General features: G+C 38.4%; 1 protein-coding gene across 1 annotated transcript; it reads left to right on the plus strand.

Annotated features, from left to right (window-relative positions):
• Positions 1-1,306: 1,306 nt before the first annotated feature.
• Positions 1,307-21,335, plus strand: LOC574921 (angiotensin-converting enzyme-like). Its single transcript, XM_030989844.1, is given in 14 exon segments — positions 1,307-1,601; positions 3,374-3,535; positions 4,618-4,711; positions 6,301-6,444; positions 8,154-8,342; positions 8,584-8,681; positions 11,430-11,602; positions 12,979-13,091; positions 13,094-13,204; positions 14,876-15,020; positions 15,358-15,456; positions 16,323-16,445; positions 17,589-17,761; positions 21,206-21,335. Coding segments are annotated over 14 exon segments (1,995 nt in total). The 5' UTR covers positions 1,307-1,319; the 3' UTR covers positions 21,295-21,335.
• The last annotated feature ends 5,219 nt before the right edge of the window (positions 21,336-26,554 follow it).

Raw genomic sequence — 26,554 nt, forward strand, 5'->3', positions numbered from 1 at the left:
TAATTGGCTACTCTTTTCAACCCTCATTCTTCAAGATTTTGGATACATGTTAACATGTTAACATGTTAACCTCTAGACAAGTTATAAAAATGCTAGTTAATACATTGTGAAAATACTAATATTTGTGAACAGCCCCTTCTAAACCTACATATTCACCTGTTTATCCTGTTGAAGACAGTGTCTGAGATATCTCAGACTGGGGTCTGTTGGAAACCTATTAATGCGTTCGTATGTTTGCATTTTTATGTGCATGAGGGTGTATGTACATGTACATGTATGTATGCAGGGGGGGGCCAGGTGTATGTATGCATCCCCCAGGTCCCAAGGTGATCAAGATTTCAACAATTTCTTGCTCACTTTGCTCACTTTGCTCACACAGTGTGTGTGTCCATATATGTGTGTGTCCATATATGTGTGTGTGTGTGCGTGGAGTTATTTGAACATATTGTGGTCTACCCCTCTCATCAGATCATCCCCAAGGTCTGAGGACCTATCTACGCCACTGTATGTATGTATGTGTATGAATGGCTAATTTCATGTATGCAAATATTACCTTTGTTTACATCATAATAATTCACAATATAAAAATTACCCAAACAGATGTCACCCAACATCCAAGTGACGTAGATTGGGCACGAGGGTACCTCCCCCCCCCCCCCCCCCTTCCCCGAAAATAGCGAAAAATAAAAGAAAGAGAGAACAAGGGTGGAGAGGAAAGGCGACGAGACAGATCCCTCTCATATCCCAATCTTACCCGTGTTCTTTCACAGTTCATCAGTGATTATATTCAAACCCTCGTCGCCCCCGCCCCGACACCAGAGCAATGACCCTATGCTACGCCGCATTGTGCCAAAATAATCACCCCAAACTAGGGACATGATCGCCAAAACAGAAGTCACCAAACAGATATGTGAAGTCCAAGGTAACGTAGATTGGGACACGAGGGTACCCCTCCCCCTTAATTCCCTTCCCAGAAAATGGAGAAAAATAAAAGAAAGTGGGAACAAGGTGGGAGGGGGAAAGGAGACATGACATTAAGATGATCCCTCTCACATCCCTTATTTTTGTTCTTTCGCAATACATCAGTGATTATAGTCAAACCTTCTCCGCCGCCGCCCCCGACACGGAGCAAAATGGTGCATGCTACGCCACAGATAGAATACATAGACTTCCTACTACGCACAGCTAGTTGTAATTAGTCAAATAGATCAACAGTTTACTCTAGGGCGAGGCTTCCAAGCGTCTGGTCATATTGCACTTCTTGTGTTTGGAACTGAACGGTGCAACACTGACTTTGAAATATTAAAGAAAATCACACAATGTCTAAGATAAAAGACAATTCGTGGTCCCATGGGACCCTTATCATTTGGATCATCTATTTCGTCGGGATCTTTCATCTTGGTAGCTCGCTAGAGGAAGGATTTGAGGAGAGCCGAGAGGTACATCGTAGGCCGATTCGACAACCGACCAGCAAAACCCTTGCCGAAGCTCACGAATTCCTTCGAAATTACACAGAGGAAGGCGAACGCGTCCTTTCCGCCTCAACAGAGGCGACGTGGAATTACGAGGCTAACCTGACGGATGAGAACGCACAGAAAGATGTAAGATTTTATTTGTTTGCTTTATAAACTCTGTGAAATCCATTGGCAATTCATTAACCTACATTTACCACTCTCCACCTAGGTGTCATAGGTCCCCGGTTAAAATAATAATAATGATAATATACCATACTTAGATAGCGGATATCACAATTAATATGTCTCTATGCGCTGTAAGAATTAAGAGTAGGTGTAGGTTCTCTTTGTAGGTGCCCTTTTTTCTCCAGAAAGTGCCCTTTTTTTCTTGGTGCCCCCCCCCCACACTTTGGAAGTCGATCGACCGCCCCTGACACAGCGATATAGTTTTTCATATATATCTTACGTATTTTTACAATGTGTGACCAAAACAAATTTCCATAATATTCCTGTGAATTTGGATGAAAAAGAATTGAATTGAATTGAATTCTAGCGCGGACAGGTAACCGGTGTAATTTTTTTCAGAATAGCCGGGGAGATTATGTTCACTTGAACGAGATCTCGTAACAAGCCGTGCGGCAGAATTTGGAATAATCGATAATCGAATACAATAATCGATATGACGCATGACGAGACTACGAACTTGTCGTTCTGTCAGTTTCTCATCTAAGTAACACCTAATTTGTCCTATTTTATATAAGGAGAAGGAGGCTGCACGGCAAACCTTACTTACTTGATCAGTCAGTAATACATGTTTGTCACATATTACATCTTAATTTCGAACGGTTTCTGGTGCTTGTAAAACATGGCCTTCAAGCAATATTGCAGGGCATTCCGTTTGGCGAAATCGTAAGTAAACTTGAATAACATGTGTTTTCTTTTCATTCTAGAACAAGGAATTATTGTAAGACCACGTTTTAACATCATTTTGTTCACGGGCCAGAGAATATTCAATACACGAATGTTTGAACATTATAAGCAATACATCTGCATATCATCGGCATAGATCATGGTTGATAAGACTTAATATCGGTATAGTCTAGCCTCTAGCAGAGTCGGGGTAATACTGGAGCGCCTTGAGCACTTTGCCTGGTGGATGATAATGTGCGATATAACAATATCCAGTATAGGAGTAGAAATATATCATTATTATTATTACTTTGCCTGGTGGATGATAATGTGCGATATAACAATATCCAGTATAGTAGTAGAAATATATCATTATTATTATTACTTTCAATCGGGGGGGGGGGTACTCATCTTATACAGTAATACGGTATAGGCCTACAGGAATGGGCCGCTCTATAGTCGTTGCCGCTTCTTTGCAACAACAAAAACAAAACTAAACGCTCAGGGTCATAATTTTGTGTCAGAAAGTCCCTTAAAAATGGCCCCGATCCTAAATCTTGAACTTGGGTAGCTATTTTCTTCAAAATAATTCCTCGTCTATATTCTCGCTCCAGTGCAAATCACAGATATATTTTATACAAGAATAATTTAAAATCAAGTTGTTTTGTAGCCAAAGTCTGAATAATGGGTACCACTTTCCATTGCCACTTTCTTCCAAATAGCCATGGGTATAAATGAGTCTTGCGAGGATCCTGTCGCACACCCCCGTCCAAACCTAGTCTGCAAATACAGACTCTAACATTACGCTTTACCATAATTCCTAAAGCCTTGAGCAGAGCCTACATCTGTCTTGTAGTCTCATATTGCGTATAAAACCTTTTAGTTTTGTACACTGTAGTCTTCTCGCATTAAAAGATCAGTCAATGTTGTCCGATATCATGTCCTAACAATGAAATTATTAATAATAAAAACAATATATAAAACTACGCTATATTGTTTTCCCATTTCAGGCTGAGGAATTGCTAAAAGCGGCTCTTTTCGATAGGAAATCGGCAAATAGGGCCAAAGAATTCAACGACGTCATCGATGATTTCCCCGCCAAAGTCCAACGCCAGTTCATGTTCATCCGTGATATCGGGGTAGCAGCGCTTGACAAGGAAACAGTAGAAGAGGTCAGTGGCGTAGCGCGGGCCCAGCCAGGGGGGGGGGGGGGGACGTCACTGGACATAATATTAGGTTGATTAAATGGCAGTAGAGTGAGGGTATAGGTGTGTGATGTGGTGTCATTATCATCATTTTTACCATTGCCTTTCCCTCTCCCTTATTTCTCAATTTCTTTTTGTGTATGTCGGTCTCTCTCTCTCTCTCTCTCTTTCTCTCTTTCTCTCTCCCTCTCTCCCTCTCTCCCTCTCTCTCTCTCTCTCTCTCTCTATCTCACCTCGCCTCGCTCTTCCCACTCCATTTGAGGCAGGAGCCCCTCATACCCCCATGCATATTCGCCACTGGAATGAGACTATGTGTCTTCCATGTCGTGCATGTGAACATTGCTAGCATTCCAAGTAACAGCCGTCGATTTGAGTTCAAAAAATAATGTGCAGTGATGGCTGTAACCACAACCCCGCCCCCCCCCCCCCCACATTAATGAAAACCTTTAAGGCGAAAGGGCCCTAATCCGAAAATGTTGGGGAAACACAAAATAAAAGGGTGCGGAAGAAACAAATAAAAGCATATTCTCTAATTCATTCACACTAATGGGTGAGGAATATTTTCTAAATGTTCTATGAATGACCCCCCCCCCCCCCCTTAGCAAGGAAGTGTTCCGGACATCCCTCTACTAATATCACATGGAACTATAATCAACCAGACTATTTTTAAAGAACAAGGTCTACAGGATGCAAAGGAAATTAACTTGTTTTTTCTTCTTCTTTTCTTTAACCACACCCATGATAACATCTGGAGAACATTAATTTGTCCATAATAGTTTTCCTAATGTGCCTTCTCTGATATTGACATGTTCTCATTATTTGTTCGTTTGTGTTTGTGTTTGGTTGTTTGTCTCTTTACTCGTTTATTGTGTTTGTTTCTTTGTTTTGAAAAATTTTAATGACATCTTGTGAAATTTGGAACAATCATACAAAAATAAGAATTCAATTCAAGGTCATATAAATATCATCATTTTCTTTCTGTTTTCTTCATTACGAACGGTACACTTGAATGTAATTATTTCTTTATATATCTTTTTCTACATGAACAGTTCAATCTTATCTTAACAAATTTAAGTGAGATTTACAGTACGAGAAAGGTGTGCAAGCCCGACAATGCGACTTTCTGTCTCAATTTGGAACCTGGTGAGTATTTTGGTAATAAATGCATTTAGCATTATTGTTTCCGTTAGGGTCCAAGACAGGCAGCCCCGACAAACGGACAGCCCGACCCTGCATATCCCGACCAACTACCTATTGAGTTGTCCGGAATGACGTCATACCCCGGACCAGGCGCGTACGCAGGGGGGGGGGGGTCGAACCCCCCTCAAATTGTTTTGGTGTGTGTGTTTTGGAGGAAACCCCCCCCCCCCCCACCTCAATTTTCTTTTATTTAAAATTTTTATTTTCAATTTTCGGGACAAAAAAAAAGTGCTCTTACCCCATCCCCCCTTATTCAGCGGCTGGCTGAGTCGTTGCGAAATTTTCAAATGTTAATCCCCCCCCCCCCCCCTTCGAAAAAAATCCTGCGTACGCGCCTGCCCCGGACAACATGACACGGTCCAGGGCCTTTCGTTCAAGATTTGATAGTTTGGTCGGAATAATTATGACCAGAGCCATCTATATAATCTGGCCAACTTGGTCACTGGGTCACCGACATGGCGTATATTGTCGTGGACGAGTGGATAATGTCAACGGACTGTGGATCACAAGGTCCGCGGTTCAAGTCCCATCGCGGCACTAATGTCCTTTGGCAAGACATTGATCTACATTTGCCACTCTCCACCCAGGTGTTAAATGGGTACCCGGTAGGATGCGAAAGCTAATGTGCTTAGATTAGCAAGTGTGCGCTTGTAAAAATGACGCCTGGCTGGAATGCTCCCCAGGGAGTGGAGAATGTGCATACATTGTGTGCGGGTAAGCCTGAATCCGATGACCGGGGTAATAATATATATATTTCTGTAAAGCGCTTTGAGAGGGCCTTCGGACCTGAAAAGCGATATATAAAAACTAGCTATTATTATTATTATATTCTTTTGTTTTGTGCTTGCCCAACAAACCAGTAGTCGTCATATTGTGTCCAACTCGAACCGGGTTTGCCAAACTCTGTGTATAGATGGCTCTGATCATGACGAGTTTATTTACGTCTCTCAATTTTTTTCATATTTTCCACATGTGCCTCATTGTTTGCATACGAATTGCACAAAAACATGCGATACATATTCAACCGAACAGTGTCAAATTTGTATTACGTAATGTTTCATTCTTGTACAGTATAACTTTATTTATTTTATGTCACTCTGTGTACACGCTGAATAGAATTCTTAATATGATGAGGACTTGTCTATATCATCATTTATTCATAGACCATATCTTACATTTTATTTTATTATGCTTCCTGCTTTATTGCGGGCTGCCTATAACAGTTTTCCGTATTAAAATACATTTTAATGACAGCTGAAATAAAACGTCTGTTCATAATAATTTAATAATTGTTTACCTCCTCCTCCTCCTCCTTTATCTTCTTCATATTTTTATTTTCCTTTTCTTCTTCTTCTTTGTCTCCTTCTCTCCTTCTTCCCTTTCATACTTTCCCTCTACCTTTCTTCTCTTCCTTCTTCATCATCTCCTACTTCTTATCCTCCTTTTTTCTTCTTCTCTTCTTCTTCTCCACCATCTCCTTCTTCTTCTCCTCTTCTTTTTTTTCCTTCTTCTTCTTCTTCTTCAATCGATAGGTCTGGATTCGATCATGGCTTCGTCGAGGAATTGGGACGAAAGGGTCTGGGCTTGGAAGGGGTTCCGTGATGCAGTGGGTATACCCAATAAACCTCTCTACGCAAAGTACGTCCAACTCGTCAACCAAGGAGCAAGGGCAAACGGTATATAAGCAATTGCTTTTCAAAATAATGAATAGGCCCAATTGTTTAAAAAAAAGAAAGGATAACCAAGTCAATAACACATACAATGTGCAAGTTTAAAGGGTTTAGCATGACGAAACTATACGTGTCTTTCCCGTGGCCTGACTACGGGCCAATCTGCTGAGCGACCCAAAACATATCCCCGGGTTCTTAAATTCGCGTTGCACGCAATTCCGCCCGTTCAAAACACGCATAAGAATTCATGCTTATGTATTCGCGGGTTTTAATAATCGCGGACACCGACTTTATAGTGCGATATCCGCGAAAATTTAAACACTGCGAATATTACCACGTTACAGTACGCGGACGACGCGACCGCAGCACTCACGTTCGTATACGCGAAACCGAAGTGTGAGAACTCCGGTCTGTTTCGCGAACGCTAGCGCGCTGACCATGTAGAGATTAAGTCTCTGAGTACTGTTAATTAAGTCCATTCATTTCCGTACAGTTGTCGAAAAGAAGACGTAGATGGCTTTAACGATTAGTTGCCAAGCTACAATCCCTTTAAGTTGAGAGGTCATTTAGTGTACATTCTAGAATACATTTTAGGAACATTATGTTCATATAAATCGTGTCACTTCATTTCATTATGTGGTCTTATCGTAATACAATGATTAGTATACTTAATCTAAAAATGTAATGTGGTCGCTAGAGTAAGCCTACGAACAAAATAACATTGACCTGCCCGTATATCATGAAGACATTCAATAGGAACCTGGCATTTCTTACAAATTGAAAACTGGCAACGCAGGCTCAAAACTAAATGTAAAAATAAAATTATCGAAACGGACATGGACTCAATAAAAACAAGAGAGAAGTAAGAGACTCTTTTCAATATATCGTTTACAAAGAAAAACTTTTAAAAGAAGAAAAAGAGGGCAGGGTTAACCCTTATAAGACCGGGGCGTCTAATTCTTTCTTTCGAGTCTTGCGCATCTTTTAAAACAATATTTTTGAAAGTCGGACCTACAGTTACAAAGTCAAGTGACCTTTTGTCTTTGCATGTCAGCCCGAAAATCGCTCATTTTCGTGATTTGTATACAAAACATATTATGGAAATGTTATTTTTCCCTAAAAAGAGAAAAAAATTGGTTATTGGGTCTTGTTTAAAGTTTAGGTGTTGTTTTGGGATTCAAAATAGTTGACATGTATTTAGAAATGAAATAAAACAACAAAAACAGTGGAATACATAAGTTAAATAAAAACAAATTATCAAAACAAGAGATAATATAAGGAATAACCGAACTCTTCCAATTTTTTGTAGTATTATTGTTTCAAATGGTCGAATACAGAATGCTTAAATATAAAGAGTATATGATTTATGGGTAAGTGGTGAACTTTATGACTTTTTTGCATAAATTACCATAAATATGCAAATGAGTGAATTTTTCAAAATATTAAATTTACCATAGTATTCTATACACTTCACTTGACATGCGTCAAGTATAAAGACTTCAAATAGCCCGGCCTTTTTAGGGTTAAACAGCGATGCTCATGTTTTCCAAAACTAAGCAGGTTATAAAATATACCTGAAATTTCGAAGAAAAAGGGATGCACGTCATTAAAAAATATGGGCCTCAACTAACTAACAAACAACACTACCTTTCATGTTTGCCCCCCCCCCCCACACGCCACACATACACATACACACCCACCCACACACACTACAGGATACGAGGACCAAGGTCATGCCTGGAGAGCCGAGTACGGTGACGACATCGAAGAGCAGGTGAACGAGATATACGACGCCATCTTGCCTCTTTACAAGCAGCTCCATGCGTATGTCAGAAGGCGGCTGCACGGGGTGTTCGGTGACAACATCAAGGTGAAAGGAGGGCATCTTCCTGCAAATGTGCTTGGTAAATTACTTTTCAATTTCAAACTTTTTCAAAAGTGCATATGATTTCTTGCCCCTATATTTCATTTTTTAAATTCAAAAAGTGGATTTCCATTCTGTACATTTAGAGCGTAGCTACTTTAAAAACAAACCTACGTTTTTTTAACATTTAAAAGTTTTGAAAGGCTCTAACTATTATCATTTTGAAACAGTTTGGTAAAAGTGATATTATATTTTCCTTAAATTTCTTTGTCTAATTGCAGGTGATATGTGGGGTCGTTTCTGGAACAAAATCTACCCCATGGTGGTACCTTATCCCGATCGTCCTAGCGTAGATGTGACTGATACCATGGTGAAACAGGTAATGTCCTTAAAAATCACTCACCAGCGGATGGGGCATGCATCCCCTCCCCCTTCTGTGTCCACTATAGTTGTATCTTTGTACGCCATCCCTTTCAATTTTAGACCCGAAGTGTCTTTTAAATGTATTAATATTTATGCCCCCTCTATTGTTATAAGAGCATGGATCCGACCCGAAGGAAACATATATATGAAATATATTTACTGTGAGTTTATTCAAGTTCAGTCTAGTTCACTTTTCAATATTTCACATTTCACATTCACAGCATGGTTGACAAGAGAAACGTTATATTATAGATAATATAGTATTAATGACTGCTTGAGAGAAATAGTTGTTTTATACGCTCAAGGAAGGTTAGAATTGTGCTATTGACCGAGGCGTGCCGAGGGCAATAGCCCAATTGTAACCTTCCCGAGAGCGTATAAAAACAACTATTTCTCGAATATTAAAGCAGTCAATAATACTTTTATATGCCGAAAACAAAAGAGTCAACTAATGACACCACCTTGGCCTTTCTCTAGTTATCTGCACGGTTGTTTTTATGAGTGTATCTTTGAGAGTAGACTAGATCTAGATTCTAGTCTAAGCAAGATATTTTTACAATTTTGGGGGTGGGCCGGCCCTGTGGGGAATATGGAGAAGAACCTGCGCTTTCATATGACACCTCACTTATTGAGTATCACCTTCAGGATCACAACAGATTATAAAGGTTTGAATCTCGAATTGAAAAAAAAACTTGACCTTTTTTGCATGGTCGCGGAATGCACGTATACTGCATAGGGACTGCATTGCGTACAATCTCTATGGGAATAATTTTAACACACAACATGCATCGGGTGCGCGATCAGACACCCTGACAACTAGATCTATTTTTCGTATCTTTGAGAGTAGACTAGATCTAGATTCTAGTCTAAGCAAGATATTTTTACAATTTTGGGGTGGGCCGGCCCTGTGGGGAATATGGAAAAGAACCTGCGCTTTCATCTGACACCTCACTTATTGAGTATCACCTTCAGGACCACAACAGATTATAAAGGTTTGAATCTCGAATTGAAAAAAAAACTTGACCTTTTTGCATGGTCGCGGAATGCACGTAGACTGCATAGGGACTGCATTGCGTACAATCTCTATGGGAATAATTTTAACACACAACATCGGGTGCGCGATCAGACACCCTGACAACTAGATCTATTTTCGTCTAGAGTCTATGGCCCGTATTCTGAAGTCGTGTCTAAGTCCTGTTTAACTAAACAGTTGTCTAAGTCTTGTCTAAGTCCCGTCTAACTTTAGACACGAAGTCGTGTCTAACTTTTTTGGTATTCTGAAGTCGTGTTTAAATAAAGTTAAACACGAAGTCCTGTCTAAGTCCTGTTTAACTTTAGACAACTGCGAGGGTTGTTTAAGTCCTGTTTAAGGGCGCGATTCTGCTGCTTTTCAACGTCGACGGTACACTGTACTTGCTGACCCCGAACTTGCGGGGGGAGAACGATGGTACGTGCATTCTCCAAAATTTCAAATACGTTTTGCAGGATTTTTTCTCGTGTAGCCTAATTTTTTTTCTCGATAATATTAACTATTCTTATCTACTGGTGACATCTTGGAAATTCCATAATCTATAATAAACTAACCATTCTGTTGGAGAAGTTTCTTTTGTGGTTCTTCCGAGCACTGAGGCACCGATGAGTAGTGTGTTTGTCAATCTCATGCAGTACGTGTACTAGCGTACGTACACAAAGTACATGCAGTCTAGTCATTACGTCACGATCACATCACCATGGTACCAGCACGCGCACAGCTAGCTGTGCGCGTTAATTTATTTATCCGGTGCGCGCACGCATGCGCATTGGGTCTTTCGTCACAATTAACGCCTACTGGGCATGCCCAGAAGTCGTGACTAAGAGTTAAACACGACTTGCGCAGAACTTAAACAGTTGTTTAGTTAAACACCACTTAGACAGCACTTAAACAGTTGTTTAGTTAGACGAGACTTAGACACGACTTCAGAATACGAAATTTAGTTAAACAGGACTTAGACACGACCTCGCGTCTAAGTCCTGTCTAAGTCGTGTCTAACTAAACAGTGTGTTAACTTTAGACGTGGCTAAGTTAGACACGACTTCAGAATACGGGCCTATACGTCTATGCTTTTTCAGCAACTAAACGAACATGTTTATGGATAATTTCACGTACCCTTTTGTTGTTCTTGCTGTCAGCGCGTCTTGCATTTGATAAGTTGAAATCTTGGGAGAGATTCTTGAGCCATTTTTTCTTGTTTGGAATTGTCTTGTCTTGTATGAAAATACCGACCAATTCTTCGCACACGTACGGTATCCTCGATCGCTCAAACCATTTTTAACATGTAAACCTATGGGGTAACCATGGAGACTGACCTATTTTCCCGGTAACCATGGTTATTGGGAATTTTACAGAAATAGTTAAAGTTAATGAATGCAATTTCGACCAATCAGATGGCTGGATTTCTTAAGTGAGGTATATAATGGTGTTTATAAGACAATATTGACAGCTAGAGACGAAATGATAATAATTATGAAATGACATAAAGTTAAAAATCAAAACGAGATGTACCATTAGAGAAGAAAAATGTTACTAATTATATTATCACTTTGTTGAACATCAACATCAAACGAAGAATCGTACGTATACAAAACGGCTGCGGGCCTACTGAAGCGTTTGCAGCTTTTAATATTTGCTTCCTTTTTATATGAAGTAATTCTTTTCACCTCCTAGGGTTACAACGCCACGCATATCTTCCACACTGCCAATGATTTTTTCACATCGTTGGGACTCATTCCTGTCGATGAACAGTTCTGGGAGAACTCGAGGTTCACCCGACCCTCCGACGGTAGAGATGTTGCCTGCCATCCGTCAGCTTGGGATTTTTATAACAGGAATGATTTTAGGTAAAATGTGACAGTGACGCAGGGGCGTACGCAGGATTTTTTTTCAAGGGGGGGGGGGGGTTTAAAATCTGGCCCAAATATTTTGCTCCCGAAAATTTGAAAATCGCGCCGGCCGAAAAGTCGCTCAGTGTGGGGGGGGGGGGGGGGGGGGGGGGGGGGGGGGGTAAGCGGACACTTTTTTTTTTTGGTAGTCCAAAAAAAAATCGCAACGACTCAGCCAACCGAAAAGTCGCTCAGGGGGGGGGGGGGGTAAGTGGGGACACTCACAACAGACACAACAACAAAGGGGGGGGGGGGGTTTAGTTTTTTTTAGGGGGTTTACACACATAAAAATACCAAAGGGGGGTTTGAACCCCCAACCCCCCCCCCCCCTGTGGGGGGGGGGGGGGGGGGGGGGGGGGGGGTAAGCGGACACTTTTTTTTTTTGGTAGTCCAAAAAAAAATCGCAACGACTCAGCCAACCGAAAAGTCGCTCAGGGGGGGGGGGGGGTAAGTGGACACTCACAACAGACACAACAACAAAGGGGGGGGGGTTAGTTTTTTTTAGGGGGTTTACACACATAAAAATACCAAAGGGGGGTTTGAACCCCCAACCCCCCACCCCCCCCCCCCCTGCGTACGCCCCTGCAGTGACGTATATCTTGCGAGCGTGGATATCCCCTTTAAGCATATGGTGGAGCTATGCTTATTTTCCATCCCCACATAAAACCAAATATGCATTCCTTCGTGACTATTGTGACAGTGACGTATCTTATGAGCTCCTCTCCAATTTGCTCTGCATATTACATTTTATCAACTTTCATTTTCCTTGTTATTAATGACGGAAGAGATTTTTTTCTTTACAGGGTTGAATAGAAACATATTTGCAATAATTATGTTTAGGCTGCATGTATGATTAAAAACTAAAATGTTCTTATTTTTTTAGTAAAGACCAAATGGGATGGGAGCTCGCAAGATACGTCACAGAGTTGCTAATTTGTGTTTGATTGATCACAACCTTAAAATATCACAATACAAAGGTATTCTTATTTCTAATCGGTTTGTGCTCAAACTTCTCTGACTTGTTCCTCTAATTTCTGCTTCTATTACAATCAACTTTAATTTCAGGGTGGAGTTCCCCTTTAAGCATTATGGTAGAACTATTGCTCCTTCCCAACCCCCACATAAACTAAATTCTTTCGGGTATAGCAGTGAGTCCCTATAATATTTCAGAAATATATAAAGAATATATTATCTCCCGGGATCGTGGTTGTGTCGAATTATTTTTTAATCAGAGGGGGGAGGGGGGGGGGAGGGCTGCAGGATTTCACTCGAAGATCAATTTGGGTTTGATTATTCCTGACTTTGATATGAATGATACCGTAAACTTGATACAGGATAGCGATGTGTACGGAGAGCACCATGCATTACTTCTTGGTAGCACACCACGAGATGGGCCATATCCAGTACTTCCTCCAATACAAGGACCTACCGGTACCGTTCCGAGACGGGCTAACGGTGCGTTCCACGAAGCCATCGGAGAGGTCATGTCCCTCTCCGTATCCACGCCCAAGCATCTCCAGGAAATTGGGCTGTTTGAAGGCCTCGAGGATGGCGACACCGGTAAGTGTCCTAGCTGTAATGCTCCTTGCATGCATTGCACATGAGACGTCATTATTGCTGACGTAGGACTACGTCAGCAACTGGCGCAGTCTTTGACGCGCCATGTGAGGGCGACATCTCTATGAGATTGCGCTCTTTGGAAGTCTAAAGGACGGCGACAATAGTAAGTGGCCCGTATTGCCCTATGAACTGAAGGCGTACGTCATTTTGAGTAGGTATTACTTGCGTCCAGGCGCGTACTCAGAGTGGGGGGGGGGGGGGGGGGGGGGTCGGAGTTAACCCCCCCCTCCATTTTTTTTATGTGTTTAAAGAAAAATGTGCTAAAGGGTGAGAAAAAAACGGACCTTACCCCCCCCCCCCCCCCCCCCGCTTGTTCAGCGGCTGGCTGAGTCGTTGAGAAATTTTCGGCCCGATTTATAAATGTTAAACCCCCCCCCCCCCCCTTGAAAAAATCTTGCGTATGCGCCTGCATGTATTCACCAGTCAACTAGTGCATAAGCTTTTTTCAACGCAATATATTCTGCATTAAGGTACGTCGCCTTTCTCACACAAGGCGGAAGCTATGAAAGATCACACCAGTCGATGACGCAGTCCAAAATCGGCAAAAATTATACTTTGAGTGCAATTTCTGCATAATGGGCACGGTGGGCATCATTTTGTCTAACGTCATGTCAGAGTGATATCGTACAAAAGTGAATACAAAAACGAAGAAGAGTCAACAAAAAGGTAGTGTTTTACCTAATGAAAGGCTCGCAGGGCGCAGGTTATAATAACGCAATCGAAAAGACGCCGTGTGTTCAAAGTCGGGGCATAATATATCCCTAAAAGTTCATTGCGCAGTAACCGCGTCATCGGACTGAACCAATTACTGATTTGTTTTAAAATTTAAAAAATGCCACAGAAGTCTAATCAGCAATTTTTTTTTCTGTGTAGTTGCTTCATTGCCATAAGCACGATCGCAAAGACTTTCAAGAAATTTACTTAATAGCAATGTCAATACATTTTGGTATATCCCAAAGAAATAATGTTCCGATTACCTGACACAATCAATGTTCACATCATTTCCACAGGAGTTGGGCAAGGGTTTTGAACCCGCCGCACACTATACGATCCGACTATATGACCCGACTATACGACCCGATTTTGCAAGAATTCGCAATAGCCTTTTCATGTGATTCAGGTATTTCGATGGATTAAATTTTTCCATGGAAGAGGAACAGCTAAATCCCGAGCTAAATCGGCTCAGAATAGTAGTGCGCCGACGTCAGACCAGTAGCGCGTTGTCTACGATTTAAAGACGATTCGGATTTATTTTAACTAGAAGAGTTCAATACACTAAATTGCGTTGCTAGTATTCTTAGAAGCTTAATCAGGGAGATGATGTTCTTTTGATTTCCTATCCAATACAATTGCCATTTTTCCAAATTTCGGTTCGCAAGACAATCGTGGAGTGTGCAGTGGGCTTTGGGTTGAATTTTTGAAAGTATTTGAAAACGTTTTAACATCGGTTAGTGATACTTTCATCCATGGGCGTCAATCCTTACGTAATTCCTATTGTTCAGGAGGGACGAATGAATAGATCATCCCCCCTGAACAATAGGTATTACGTAAGGATTGACGCCCATGCTTTCATCACTATCCTGGTGTGATAATAATGTAATATCCTTGCAGAAAACGATATTAACTTTCTACTCAAGACGTGTTTGAGCACCATCGCGACTTTGCCGTTCACACTCTCGTTATCGCAGTGGAGATGGGACCTGATGAGAGGCAAATATGACGTCGACAACTCTATGAAACCGTGGTGGGAACTTAGGTAATCTTGATATCACTATGGTTGTGTTGTCATGATGTTGATTTAGATAACTTTATGCCGACTGCGGTGGTAACTCAAGTTTTGCGATTTTTCACCTTTTACAAACTTACTTTGCTTTTCATATTAGAAACCAATTTGTTAGAGAAACGTTGTCTGCTATCTTTATTCCGTTAATTATAACTATCAACAGTATTAATATCAAGCAACGAATTGAATCAATCGCAATTCTTTATTAGACAGGGTCCTGAACTTAGCCAGCAACAACAACGGCAATCTTTAAGAATATAATGCCTCACGACAACGGTAACGTTTCTTCTCATTTCTACTCTTTTTACAGAAATACTCTTGCAGGCGTAGATGCGCCCGTCGAACGATCAGAGGACGACTTTGACCCAGGAGCGATGTATCACTTCATCATTGATTACCCCTTTATTGGGTGAGTAGTCCTTTCACATACCTCGGTCACACCACCATGCACAACGACTAAAAACCGACTCAAAACCGACTCCATATACGACCAGTTTGTACCCATGTATCATTTTGTTCGGTACGTCGGTTTGGTGTCGGTCTCTTCCGATGTGACCGGGAAAACATATAGAAAGAGAATCATTATCCTGGATTAGATGAGAAGCGCCCGTATATAGGCGTTGGGGACAATTACGCCCGAGGCTGATGTCTCTAGCCCCCAAAACAGATGTTTTCTTAATTTTGCGAGCGAGCAAAAATTCGGACACTTTTAATAAGGACAAAAATTAATATGAGGTGACGGTTGCCCGAACATCGGCGAAATTATCGGGGATGTGGCCACTTCAATACCTTTGCACACTTAAGGCTGACACAACAAAATAAAATGAAATACAAGTAGTTAGTTACGTGCCCCGCGGCCCACTCTGGGTAGGTAGAACCCCGCCCCTCTGTTTGTAGAGTTCGGGATACCGGCGACTTTGTCATCGAGCACAGCCAGTTATTAGAGAATTATTTAGATGCTAGTATATATTTATTATGATGTCCTTACAGTTACTTGTTATTAGAGATAATGGACGTTCCCTATATTTATAATTACACCAAAATCGCTTTCCCGGTTTTCGCCTCTCTATTTTTGAAATTATTTCCTATACTGATCTTTAGTATGTTTACCACACTGTAATACCGATAATGTGAAGGAAATAAATGTGAGTTCAAATTCAATTCAATTCAATTCAATTTAGCTGATTATATTTTTTCAAATAGAAGAAAATAAACATCATGGCAGAAAAGGAGTGTAGCCTACTTTTACTTTTAAATTTGTTACTGTTTTCGCAGTTACTACATCCGCACAATTCTGCAGTTTCAGTTTTATCAGAGTCTGTGTCAGGTAGCAAACCACACTGGCCCTCTCCACACCTGTGACTTCTACAATTCGAAAGAAGCTGGGAAGAAACTCGGGTAAGTGTTGTCAAATTAAATTTTCAAGTTGGTGGTCAGACGTCATATTATTTTGTGTGAAGACAAAATGTTGATTTTGAGAAATGAGAATTAAGTTAACTTTGTTAAATTTCCCCATTTTTTTCTTCAATGAACTTGGAAATGGTACGAGTAAGTGGACCTTTTGTTGATGAATTGGTCATGGACGGACTGAATGGTTGATTTATCATATTGATCACCCCACTTATTGACTGATTTAATGCTCAAATTGTTCTTTCCAAGACTGATCATGACAGAGTCGATTGGTTAATAAGTTGAATTCAGTAATTGATTGCCTGCTGGTTGAATTCAGTAATTGATTGCCTGTTGGTTGAATTCAGTAATTGATTGCCTGCTGGTTGAATTCAGTAATTGATTGCCTGCTGGTTGAATTCAGTAATTGATTGCCTGTTGGTTGAATTCAGTAATTGATTGCCTGCTGGTTGAATTCAGTAATTGATTGCCTGCTGGTTGATTAATATATTGAATCCTTGATTGATTGATTGACTGATTGATTATTATTTATTTATTTATTTATTCATTTATTCTATTTAGTTAGTACTTATTCATCGATATATTGATTGATTTGTCAATTAATTGGTTGACTGGGGGTCGATTGATAGATTGGGCAACCAGTCAACCAATATTTTAATTGACCAATCAATCAATCAACTTATCTATTAATCAACTAATCATAAATAGTTGATCAATATATAAATTGATTGATTGATTGGTCAATTAATAATATTGGTTGACTGGTTGGTTGACTAATAATATTGATTGAATGATTGATTGACTGATAGGTTGAACCTGATTGATGTATTCGTCGGTTGGTTGGTTGGTTGAGAGGTTCATTGATCGTTATAGTTAGGCAATAGCATATTGATCATAATTGATAGTTTATGGTTTATTGGTTGCTTATTTGGTTAGATAACAGTTCTAATTAATTGTCTGGCTAGATGATTGGTTGGTAGATTGATTGATTGATGGCATGAATGATTAATTATTGACTGATTGAGTGAGCGAGTGATTGAAGAGTGATCAGCAGTTTGACTATTCATCAATGAACTACTTACCAATAATTGATAATCAATATGCCTTCAATAATTTATCCCTTTTATCAAGTGACATGCTGGCGATGGGAAGGAGCATGCCTTGGCAGGATGCAATGGAGGCCCTTACCGGTCAACGCGAGATGAAAGCAGACGCCATCTTGGAATACTTTCAGCCCCTCATGGAATGGCTAGAACGAACCAATGCCGAAAACGAGGAAGTAGTCGGATGGCCCTCCACTTCAGGTAGGCTTTATAATAGGGACTTTTAGAATGAGTGGACGAGAACACGACGAACGCCAACTGACCATGCGTGTCAACGTACTCAACTGCCCATGTTGACTACAATTAGAAATCTTTTAGATTGCACTCAACGATATACATGCATGTACATGCACTATATGAACATGACAGACAAAGAAAGAGGACAAAATATACAGTTCCTCATTCTACTCTCAACAATAGGCCATTTTCGTAATGTAACCAAATTTAATGTATAGGTCTTTGTGAAGTGCCTCAATACAAATTATTTAATTCACCTGATAGGAATAATAGTATTTCAATAGTCAGAATTCAACTGCATATATTAAGTGTTGCTAGGTAGGTCAAGCCATAATGTTTGTCCAACCTAGCTGGCAACAACTATAATGTATGCAGTTAGGATTCTGTCTATTGAAATACTATTATTCCTATCAGGTGAATGAAATAGTTTGCATTGAGGCACTTCACAAAGACCTGTGCATTAAATTTGGTTACATTACGAAAATGGCCTATTGCTACGTGGTAGAAACACCTTCACTGCTATTATGTAAAAATGTGTAGAAAAGGTGAACATGCATGTGACACCTGTTCTACACATTTTACATAATAGCAGGGAAGGGATGTTCCTTTGTCTACCTGAGGAACTGTATATTTTATGCGCACGCGGCATATACTAGTTCCGTACTAGATTTAGGAAAATCAAGGTTGACGCATTCTCGATCGCCGACTGAGACGACGTGACGCATGCGCAGTGCCTTAAAATGACTTCACACGTTGCAGTCAAGGCTGTCAACGTGCAATTCTAAAAGTCCCTAATGTCTTCATCACTTCACATATTTCCTTCAGTGATAGGGGTAAAATATTGTCATGTCGTGAATTCTGGTCATGGCTGTTTTTCTTATCTAATTTTCATGGACATATACTCATGACCGCAAAAAAAAGGTTTATGATTTGCAGCCCGTAGCCACGGGGGGGGGGGGGGGGGAGGGGGCACGGGGACACGTGCCCCCCCCCCCCAAAAAAAAAAAAAAATCCAAGATCGGTTGAACTTCTATAGACCCCTCTCCAGGACGTCGATCATTACATGTATGTGCCCCCCTCCCCCAAAATCAAACTCTGGCTACGGCCCTGATGATTTGTAATGGAATTAATTAAACGTTTTGTGTGGGGTTGTAAATTTGGTTCAAATGAACATTCTTTTTTCATAGGTTTTTATTCATTTCTCTCATAAAGAAAATTTTAGCTTATAACATTGTATACAAAATAACAAAATAATCTTCACATATAGGTCTAAATAAATTTGCAAGTGAACTTTTACATTTCTATACAAGGTTACAAATAAAGTTACACATTTACAGATGAAAAACATTCACATAACAAAATTATATTTTCACATTTTAAACAAATCGCAAATAAAGTTTGTGCTCTTTTCTTTTCCACACTATTGTTTTCCTCTTAAATTTCCTTCAGAAGAAAAAAAAAAAAGGGTTATGATAAAAAGATAAAAAAATGATAAAAAATAAAAGAGAAATAGCTAGAGAACCTATTACCCCCCCCCCCGCCCCACACAACATTTAAACACATAACAAGTACAACAATACACACAAAACACACACCAGCATAGAACGAACAAAACAAACAAAAGAAAAAGCAAAGAAAAAAAAAGCAAGGGTAGAGAAGAGTGGAGGGTCTAGAAGCCTTATATTGAGAAAAATTAAAAACAGAAAACATTTATTCTAAACTTTCCAAGGCTTCCCATTTCCTTAAATGAATTGAAAGGGTGTCTCTTTCCGATGAAAGTTTTTTTTCTCTTCATTTCTATTTTCCAATAATCTATATTCTATTTCTTTGCTTTTGGAGGGTTTCCCTTCTCTCTACTGTGAAAAATCATGAATTTAATTTAAATCAAAATGTAGTTCAATAATTGCTCTGTTTTTAAAGTACTGTCATCTATTCCTATATGATTTATTTCCAGGATAATTTCTTCAGAATTGGTAATTAAGTCTATCTGCACATTTCCCCAGACTTCCTTTATTTTGTTACATTCAAAAAATACATGTTGATACGTTTCTTCAAAAAATTGCAAAATGAGCACAACCCATTTTCATGAAACCTGAATGTACGTAAATGATGATTTGTATATAAAATCTTATGCAACAATTTGAACTGAATTTCTCGCAATTCACTATTTAAGGTACACTTCCTTGGTTGAACAAATATCTTTTCTACTTCTCTTCTTAAAATATTATAAAGTGACATTAAATTGCAGCCTGCCGAGTTTGTTTCTACATTCTTCTTAATTTGACTCTCATATACCACGTTTGAACTAAAGCTAGTGTGAATTGACTTTCTTAAAGGTTGAAAATTTTGTTTCTGTTCATAAGGGGCTACTTTATAAATTTTGTTTACTTTATCAATTTCCACTCTGCTCAAACCTAACATTATAAAATGAGCTTCAGGTTCAATTCTCCATTTTCATCACAAATGTGATGAAGTCGATAAATATTTTTTTTAAACAAAGTTTCCTGAAATAAGGTTTGACCTTCTAGTTGAATACAATTATTTTTATACAATATTTCATTCCCATTGTATCTCTCTTCTGTTTTAACATATTCTTTCATATCTATCCATGCTTTCCTAAGATTCTGATGAAACGAAGGTAAAATGAGTTTCACTGCATTTCTCCATACTAGAAGCATAATGCAATTGTTCAATGTTCAATAATCGTTGTCGCGGTAGAAATCGAATCTAAAGCGATGAAATTGTTAAATAATAAACTCTTTATGTTGTATATCTCCTCACAAGACTAATATTACTTAGCTTTAAAACAATGTTTCTGGACTACAATCGACCGATTTGCTATTGTCGTTTGAAAATTATTTATCCGAACTGCATATTTTGATATTTTCATCATCGCAGCTACCATGGAATGGCCTCAGGCGCTATTTGAAATATTTGAAATATTTGAAATTACCTGGAGCACCGATTGAATATTTAATTTCTCGAAAGCAGAAGTGTTAGGGGCTAAATTTTTAGTGATTATGATACATCCGCAGGGGCAACCAAATATATCAAAATATTGAGAAAAAAAATTACTATCCATCCAATTTTCAAAATTTCCCAAAACTTTGCATTACCTTTACTGGAGAATTTATTTATATTTGTATCGTGAATTAATCGTTATTGATAAGTTTCAACTGGTTATACGAAATACAATTCATAACATTTTTTGTTTTTAATGGCCGAAGAAGTGATCAGACAGAAAACAGAAAGAAAATTATTACTGTTTCTCAAGATACAAGTAAAAGTACTAACAATATTCAGTTACCCGTAAGCCCTAATGCTCATTGTTATATCAGAGAGCAATGTATAACGATTTGTTATTAATCTGTTTTCCTTTGATTTCTTTTTTTTTCTTCCTACATGCAGCTGCAGGTGTAACTCTATCGAATAGTCCTCTCCATCTACTCGTTCTCTCCCTGATGTTGTATTTGCTGAAACACTCACTGACCTGTTGATTAGCCAACTTGATGAGCATTTATGTGGACAAAGTTCTTATTTCCCCCCCCCCCCCTCCGCGTTTCCTCCTCCCTCGACCCCCCCCCCCCTCCTCTCTCTCTCTCTCTCTCTCTCTGCCTCTCTCTCTCTCTCTCTCTCCCTCCCTCTCTTTCTCTTTTAATCTCTATTCCTCTCTTTTTCTGTTATCTCTCCTCCTGTCTCCCTCTTTCCCTTTCCCCTCCCGTTTTCCCCTTCTTCTCTCTTCTTCTTTTTCTTTTTATTAAAATATTTTCAAAATAAGCTTGAGTACTAGGTAGTTCTTATGCAATCCAAATGGGCTTTTGATGACTAGAAAGATCTTTATTCCACAGCAATATGTTAATGTTTGCAACGTAGATTTAATTCCAGGAAAATATTTAATAGCATGCATGTGAATTCGTCATAAAGGGTTCGTGGAAGAAATACCGATAAATTGCAATACCGGGAAAATTCATCTCGGCCATACGTCAACTGCCTGCATGTAAAAAGGCCGTAAAAGAACCTCTCTAACGCTATGTATAGTGTTCGAGTTCAGTGGTAAGAATGACACGCATTAGCGACCTTCTTGCGGGCCCCTCGATGAAACACTATTAGGGCAGTGTTTCACAGAAAACCACGCAGAAATCATAAGTTTGTATTCTTTTATCAATTTTCGACTTCAAACACATATGTTTTGAAAATCCTAGCAGAAGTGTATCTTAAATGACATCCTCTTTCACATTATGATATACTTCAAGTGAAATTTTGCCATCGACTTTTTAGGGCTCCCAACACTTTAAAGGGTCTTGCACGCACTTGAAGGCGATGTCGACAAATAAGTTTGTACTTTTGACGGTCTCGCGAAACGATGCTCAGGACTTTTGTTTATTTTGTATGAAAAACGATGTTCCTACGTGAGAGCCAGATTCTTGTCATGTCTTACCGGTGACCTTAACTGGTGCTATATTAATAAGCCAGTTCACGGTTGCAGTCTGAGCATGAGCAGATACAGGTCATTGCAGAACAAATTTTGAAATACACGGAGACAAAATACTGGATACGTGCTCATGAAAGTTATTTAATCATTTTTTATTCATGCACATTCAGTGCATTCCATGATACACAGGTGGAAGTATTCTTTGAACAGGGGAAACAAAGGCTATTTATATAGCACCTCCTTCGCTGTAGGAGTGATTATTTCAAAATGGACAATGTGGGACCTTTTCATGTTTTGAAGATCTGTGGATATTCGGGGTCATTGCAGTAATGTGCTAACCGTGAACTGGTCTATTCCCTGCAATTTATCGGGATTATGTCGCAGATAATATCTGTTAAAACAAAAATACTTTAGATTTTAAATGTTTTTAGATTTTCACTTATTACTTAAGCAATTTTGTGCATACATGTAGTTTGATAGATTAATAGATTGATAATAGATCGATAGATGGAGTATAGATCCAAATAATTATCTTATATTCCTATATACGCTGGTTTATTATGTGATGTTGCCCATATTACAAGTATTACAATGTATCAAAGTATCACATGCGATCCACTTAATATATGCAAACAGTATTGTCTAAAAGAGCTGATAAAAGTGTAAAATCTTTTATTTAGTTTATTTAATGAAATCGTGGAAGTCAGTTCCAATAGTGAAAGTTATTGCATTTTATTAAAATCTGAAATATAAATGAGTTTCGTTGCAGAGGGCGCTTCACAAATATTTTTTGGTGAGATAATGAAAAACTGAGTGTCAAAGTCGAAAGAACATACAATTTAAATGACAAAATCATCTTTGTTTGATCTAAATCGGTTCAGAGACGGCCGAAATATTCATAAATATAACGATTTATAATAATTGTGTACCACCACAAATATTAGATAATTTGAAACAGCAGTTGAAAAAAACGAAATAGCGCCTTTTTACGTCGTATTTCAGCCAATGCCGATGTTAGCTTTTGTTGGCATTTTCGTGTTGGTTACATTATGCACAACCAGCCGGCCCATGTATTGTTATTTTTAATTAAATAATTAATTAATGGTCACCGTATTTTTTTTTAAAGTGGAGCTGAATTGGTATGATCGTATTGGCTAAATTTCACACATTTTGGGGTTTAAAATTACCTTCATAGCAATTTTAGGTTCTGAAAGGGCACTAGAAATGTCAAAGATAAGAATAAGAATAAGAGCAATAACCACGCTTTTTGAAGGTATTTGTGGTCTGAAAACAGAACTCAACTATCCCTTTAACTTAAAATGTTTTTACGGTGTTTGTATCATATTTAAGTTTTTCAAATGCCTTTAAGACCATCTTGTATTAATCACCGTTTGCATACACACTGTAGGTCTATACAATCACGTCTACATGTAGTATTTTTCATTATCACCCGAGACAAAATTCGTTTGTATTAATATTTGATTATCACGAGGAACATAAAATGCGCCATGACACCTGATGTACCTGCCTTACAGACCATTCTTTTAGGTTTTAAATATTTTCAATGTAAACATATTAATGAATGTTTCATGAACTAATAAACGAGTACATGTATATGCATCGTGAACTGAAATCAGAATAAAGAGTAGAAAGAGTATAAACAAGTGGTATCATGTTGTTGTTTGTAAAGTATGTCGTTGTTTATCAAATATTTTCAGAGTTCCATAATTCAAAAGCAGGAGCGTCATCAAAGGGCATTATTTTGATGTAACACCCTCCCCGAACCTCCGTTTTAAATCCTCTTGGCAATACACCAGTTTACGGTTGTGGGCGCCATTTTAAACAAAGCCAATGACCTAGAGGTCATGTATTTATGCGTAAATTAAGATTGCGCCCATGCAAATTATGACAATGACAATGACAATGACAATGACAATTTATTCTCATGTCACCCACATTGGGGTATTGGAGAAGTTTACAATCAGTTTGAATTTGTCAATTAAACACTGTGAAATATACAATACAAATAGAATTAATGTTAATCCATACAAAATAACACTATCGACAATAGTGAGAAAAATTATGATGATAATGATAACAATATTGATGATGATGATAATAATAATAATCAAAAACAAAACGATAATAATTAAAACGATAATTAATGACGAAATTAATGGAAGCAATTGAAAAAGAAATTTACTGGCACCAGTAAATTGATATCTGAATTAATGAATTACTGAAAATATTCTTGATATCAATTTAATAAATTGATATAAGACAAAAAAAGAGAAACATAAAGTTAATATTGAACTCATAACATGTTTTTGCACATACTTAAATTAATGAAAACGAAGCATTATTTTTCGACAGAATTTTACTAAGTTTAAACGTGTTTGTACATTATTGGAGTTAAAAAGCTGATCCATTTTTAGTGTATTTGGTCTTTCAATAAAATATTTATCGATGAACAATTTTCTTTCTGAACGAAAGGTAGGGCATACAAACAAGTAATGAAACTCATCCCCAAGCGATTGCAAATTGCACAGCGTACATAGCCTCATTTCCCTTGGAGTATTTGAATATCTACCAGCTACAATCGGCAGGTAATGATTGCCACAGCGAAAACGACTTAATATTGTCCGATCTCTTTTAATGAGATCGATTAAGTATCTTTCTAAACATAAAGAATGTTTGAAGATTCGATAGTTAACACAATGCGAATTATCATACATACAAGCAGACCAATACTGAGCATGAGAATCTCTCAATCGACGTTCCACAGTTTGTTTGACCCACTCATAGCTAGTATTTTCACAAATTTCCCATAAATTAGACATCCCCATATTGTCCAGAGTCAGCTTGATTTTTTTTAACCAAGGTGCCTGATATATATTCTTCTCAAAGAGTAATTTTAAGATAATATACACCTTACCAGAAAATTTATCCTGTCCACTATGTACAATCCTACACCAGAAGTTTATCATTCTGCTTTCGATATATTTCTCAAGTTTAAGCCTCCCCAATTCACCAAGTACCATACAATTTGCAGTTGTTTTGTTGACTGAAAGGGCTTGCTTACAAAATTTCATGTGGAAAATTTCAAGATCATGTAGCACTTCAAATCCCCATATCTCACTTCCATAGAGCAGAATGGGCAACACAAGTTGATCAAATAATTCCAAGAGGATATCAATAGGTAAGTGCAGTTGATAAGATTTAGATAATAGACTATACATTGCTCGTCTAGCTTGATTAAGTTGCTTAATTTGAGCTTTACGAAATTTGTTGTTGTAGTAAAAGTAGTTCCAAGATAGACGTATTCATCAACAACTTCTACAATATCATGATCAAATTTAAATATAGGAATTTTTCGAACTTTACCACGAGAAAATACAACAACTTTGGTTTTAGCTGTGTTAACTTGAAGAAACCATTTTTTACAGTAATCAGATACTGCATCAAGAGCAAGCTGAAGTTCACTTTCAGTTTTTGCAAGAACTATTGTATCGTCTGCATACAGTAATGTAAAAAGCCTGAGATATACATCTATACCTTTTTGATACGCAGCTGCATCAATCTTGTCAGGAAGAATATGTATGCCTCCAAACTTTTCACAAATGAATGTTTGAAGTCATTTAAAAAAAGGGCAAATAGCATCGGAGACAAATTTTCTCCTTGTCGCACACCAATGTTACAATCAAATGAAGAAGACTTTTCTGTACCAGAAATTACACATGACTTAGCCTGAGCATACATAATATGCTTAATTACATTGAAAAACTTTCCATCAACATTATTCTTAAGTAATTTATTCCACAGAGAACTCCTGTCAACCAAATCAAATGCCTTCTTGTAGTCAATAAATGCACAATAAACCCTCTCTTTTGAAGAGAGATATAAATCGATCACTGAATGAAGAACAAAAATGTGATCAAGCGTTGAATGACCATTTCGAAAACCAGCCTGTTCATCACCTAGCAATTCATTATCTTCAAGATAAGACGTAAGTCGCTCATTCAAGACTGCTGTAAACAGCTTGCCAAGACAACTAAGCAATGTTATTCCTCTATAGTTGTTCGGATCATTAGGATTTCCTTTCTTCTTATAAAGAGGGTGAATTAACCCTATTGTCCATTCAGATGGTACAATTCCACTTTCTAATACAATGTTAAATAACCTAATGATTACTGATAAAACAGACTTTGTGCTACACTTCAAAAATTCATTTAGAACTAAATCATCGCCATGTGCCTTACCGTTTTTCAGTCTATTTATTTGACGTGTTACTTCTTCCCTGCTTATAGAACGATTGATACATTGAT

This window comes from Strongylocentrotus purpuratus, unplaced genomic scaffold (assembly GCF_000002235.5).
Source record: "Strongylocentrotus purpuratus isolate Spur 01 unplaced genomic scaffold, Spur_5.0 spur5_scaffold_19, whole genome shotgun sequence".
In the NCBI taxonomy this organism is placed as follows: domain Eukaryota; kingdom Metazoa; phylum Echinodermata; class Echinoidea; order Camarodonta; family Strongylocentrotidae; genus Strongylocentrotus; species Strongylocentrotus purpuratus.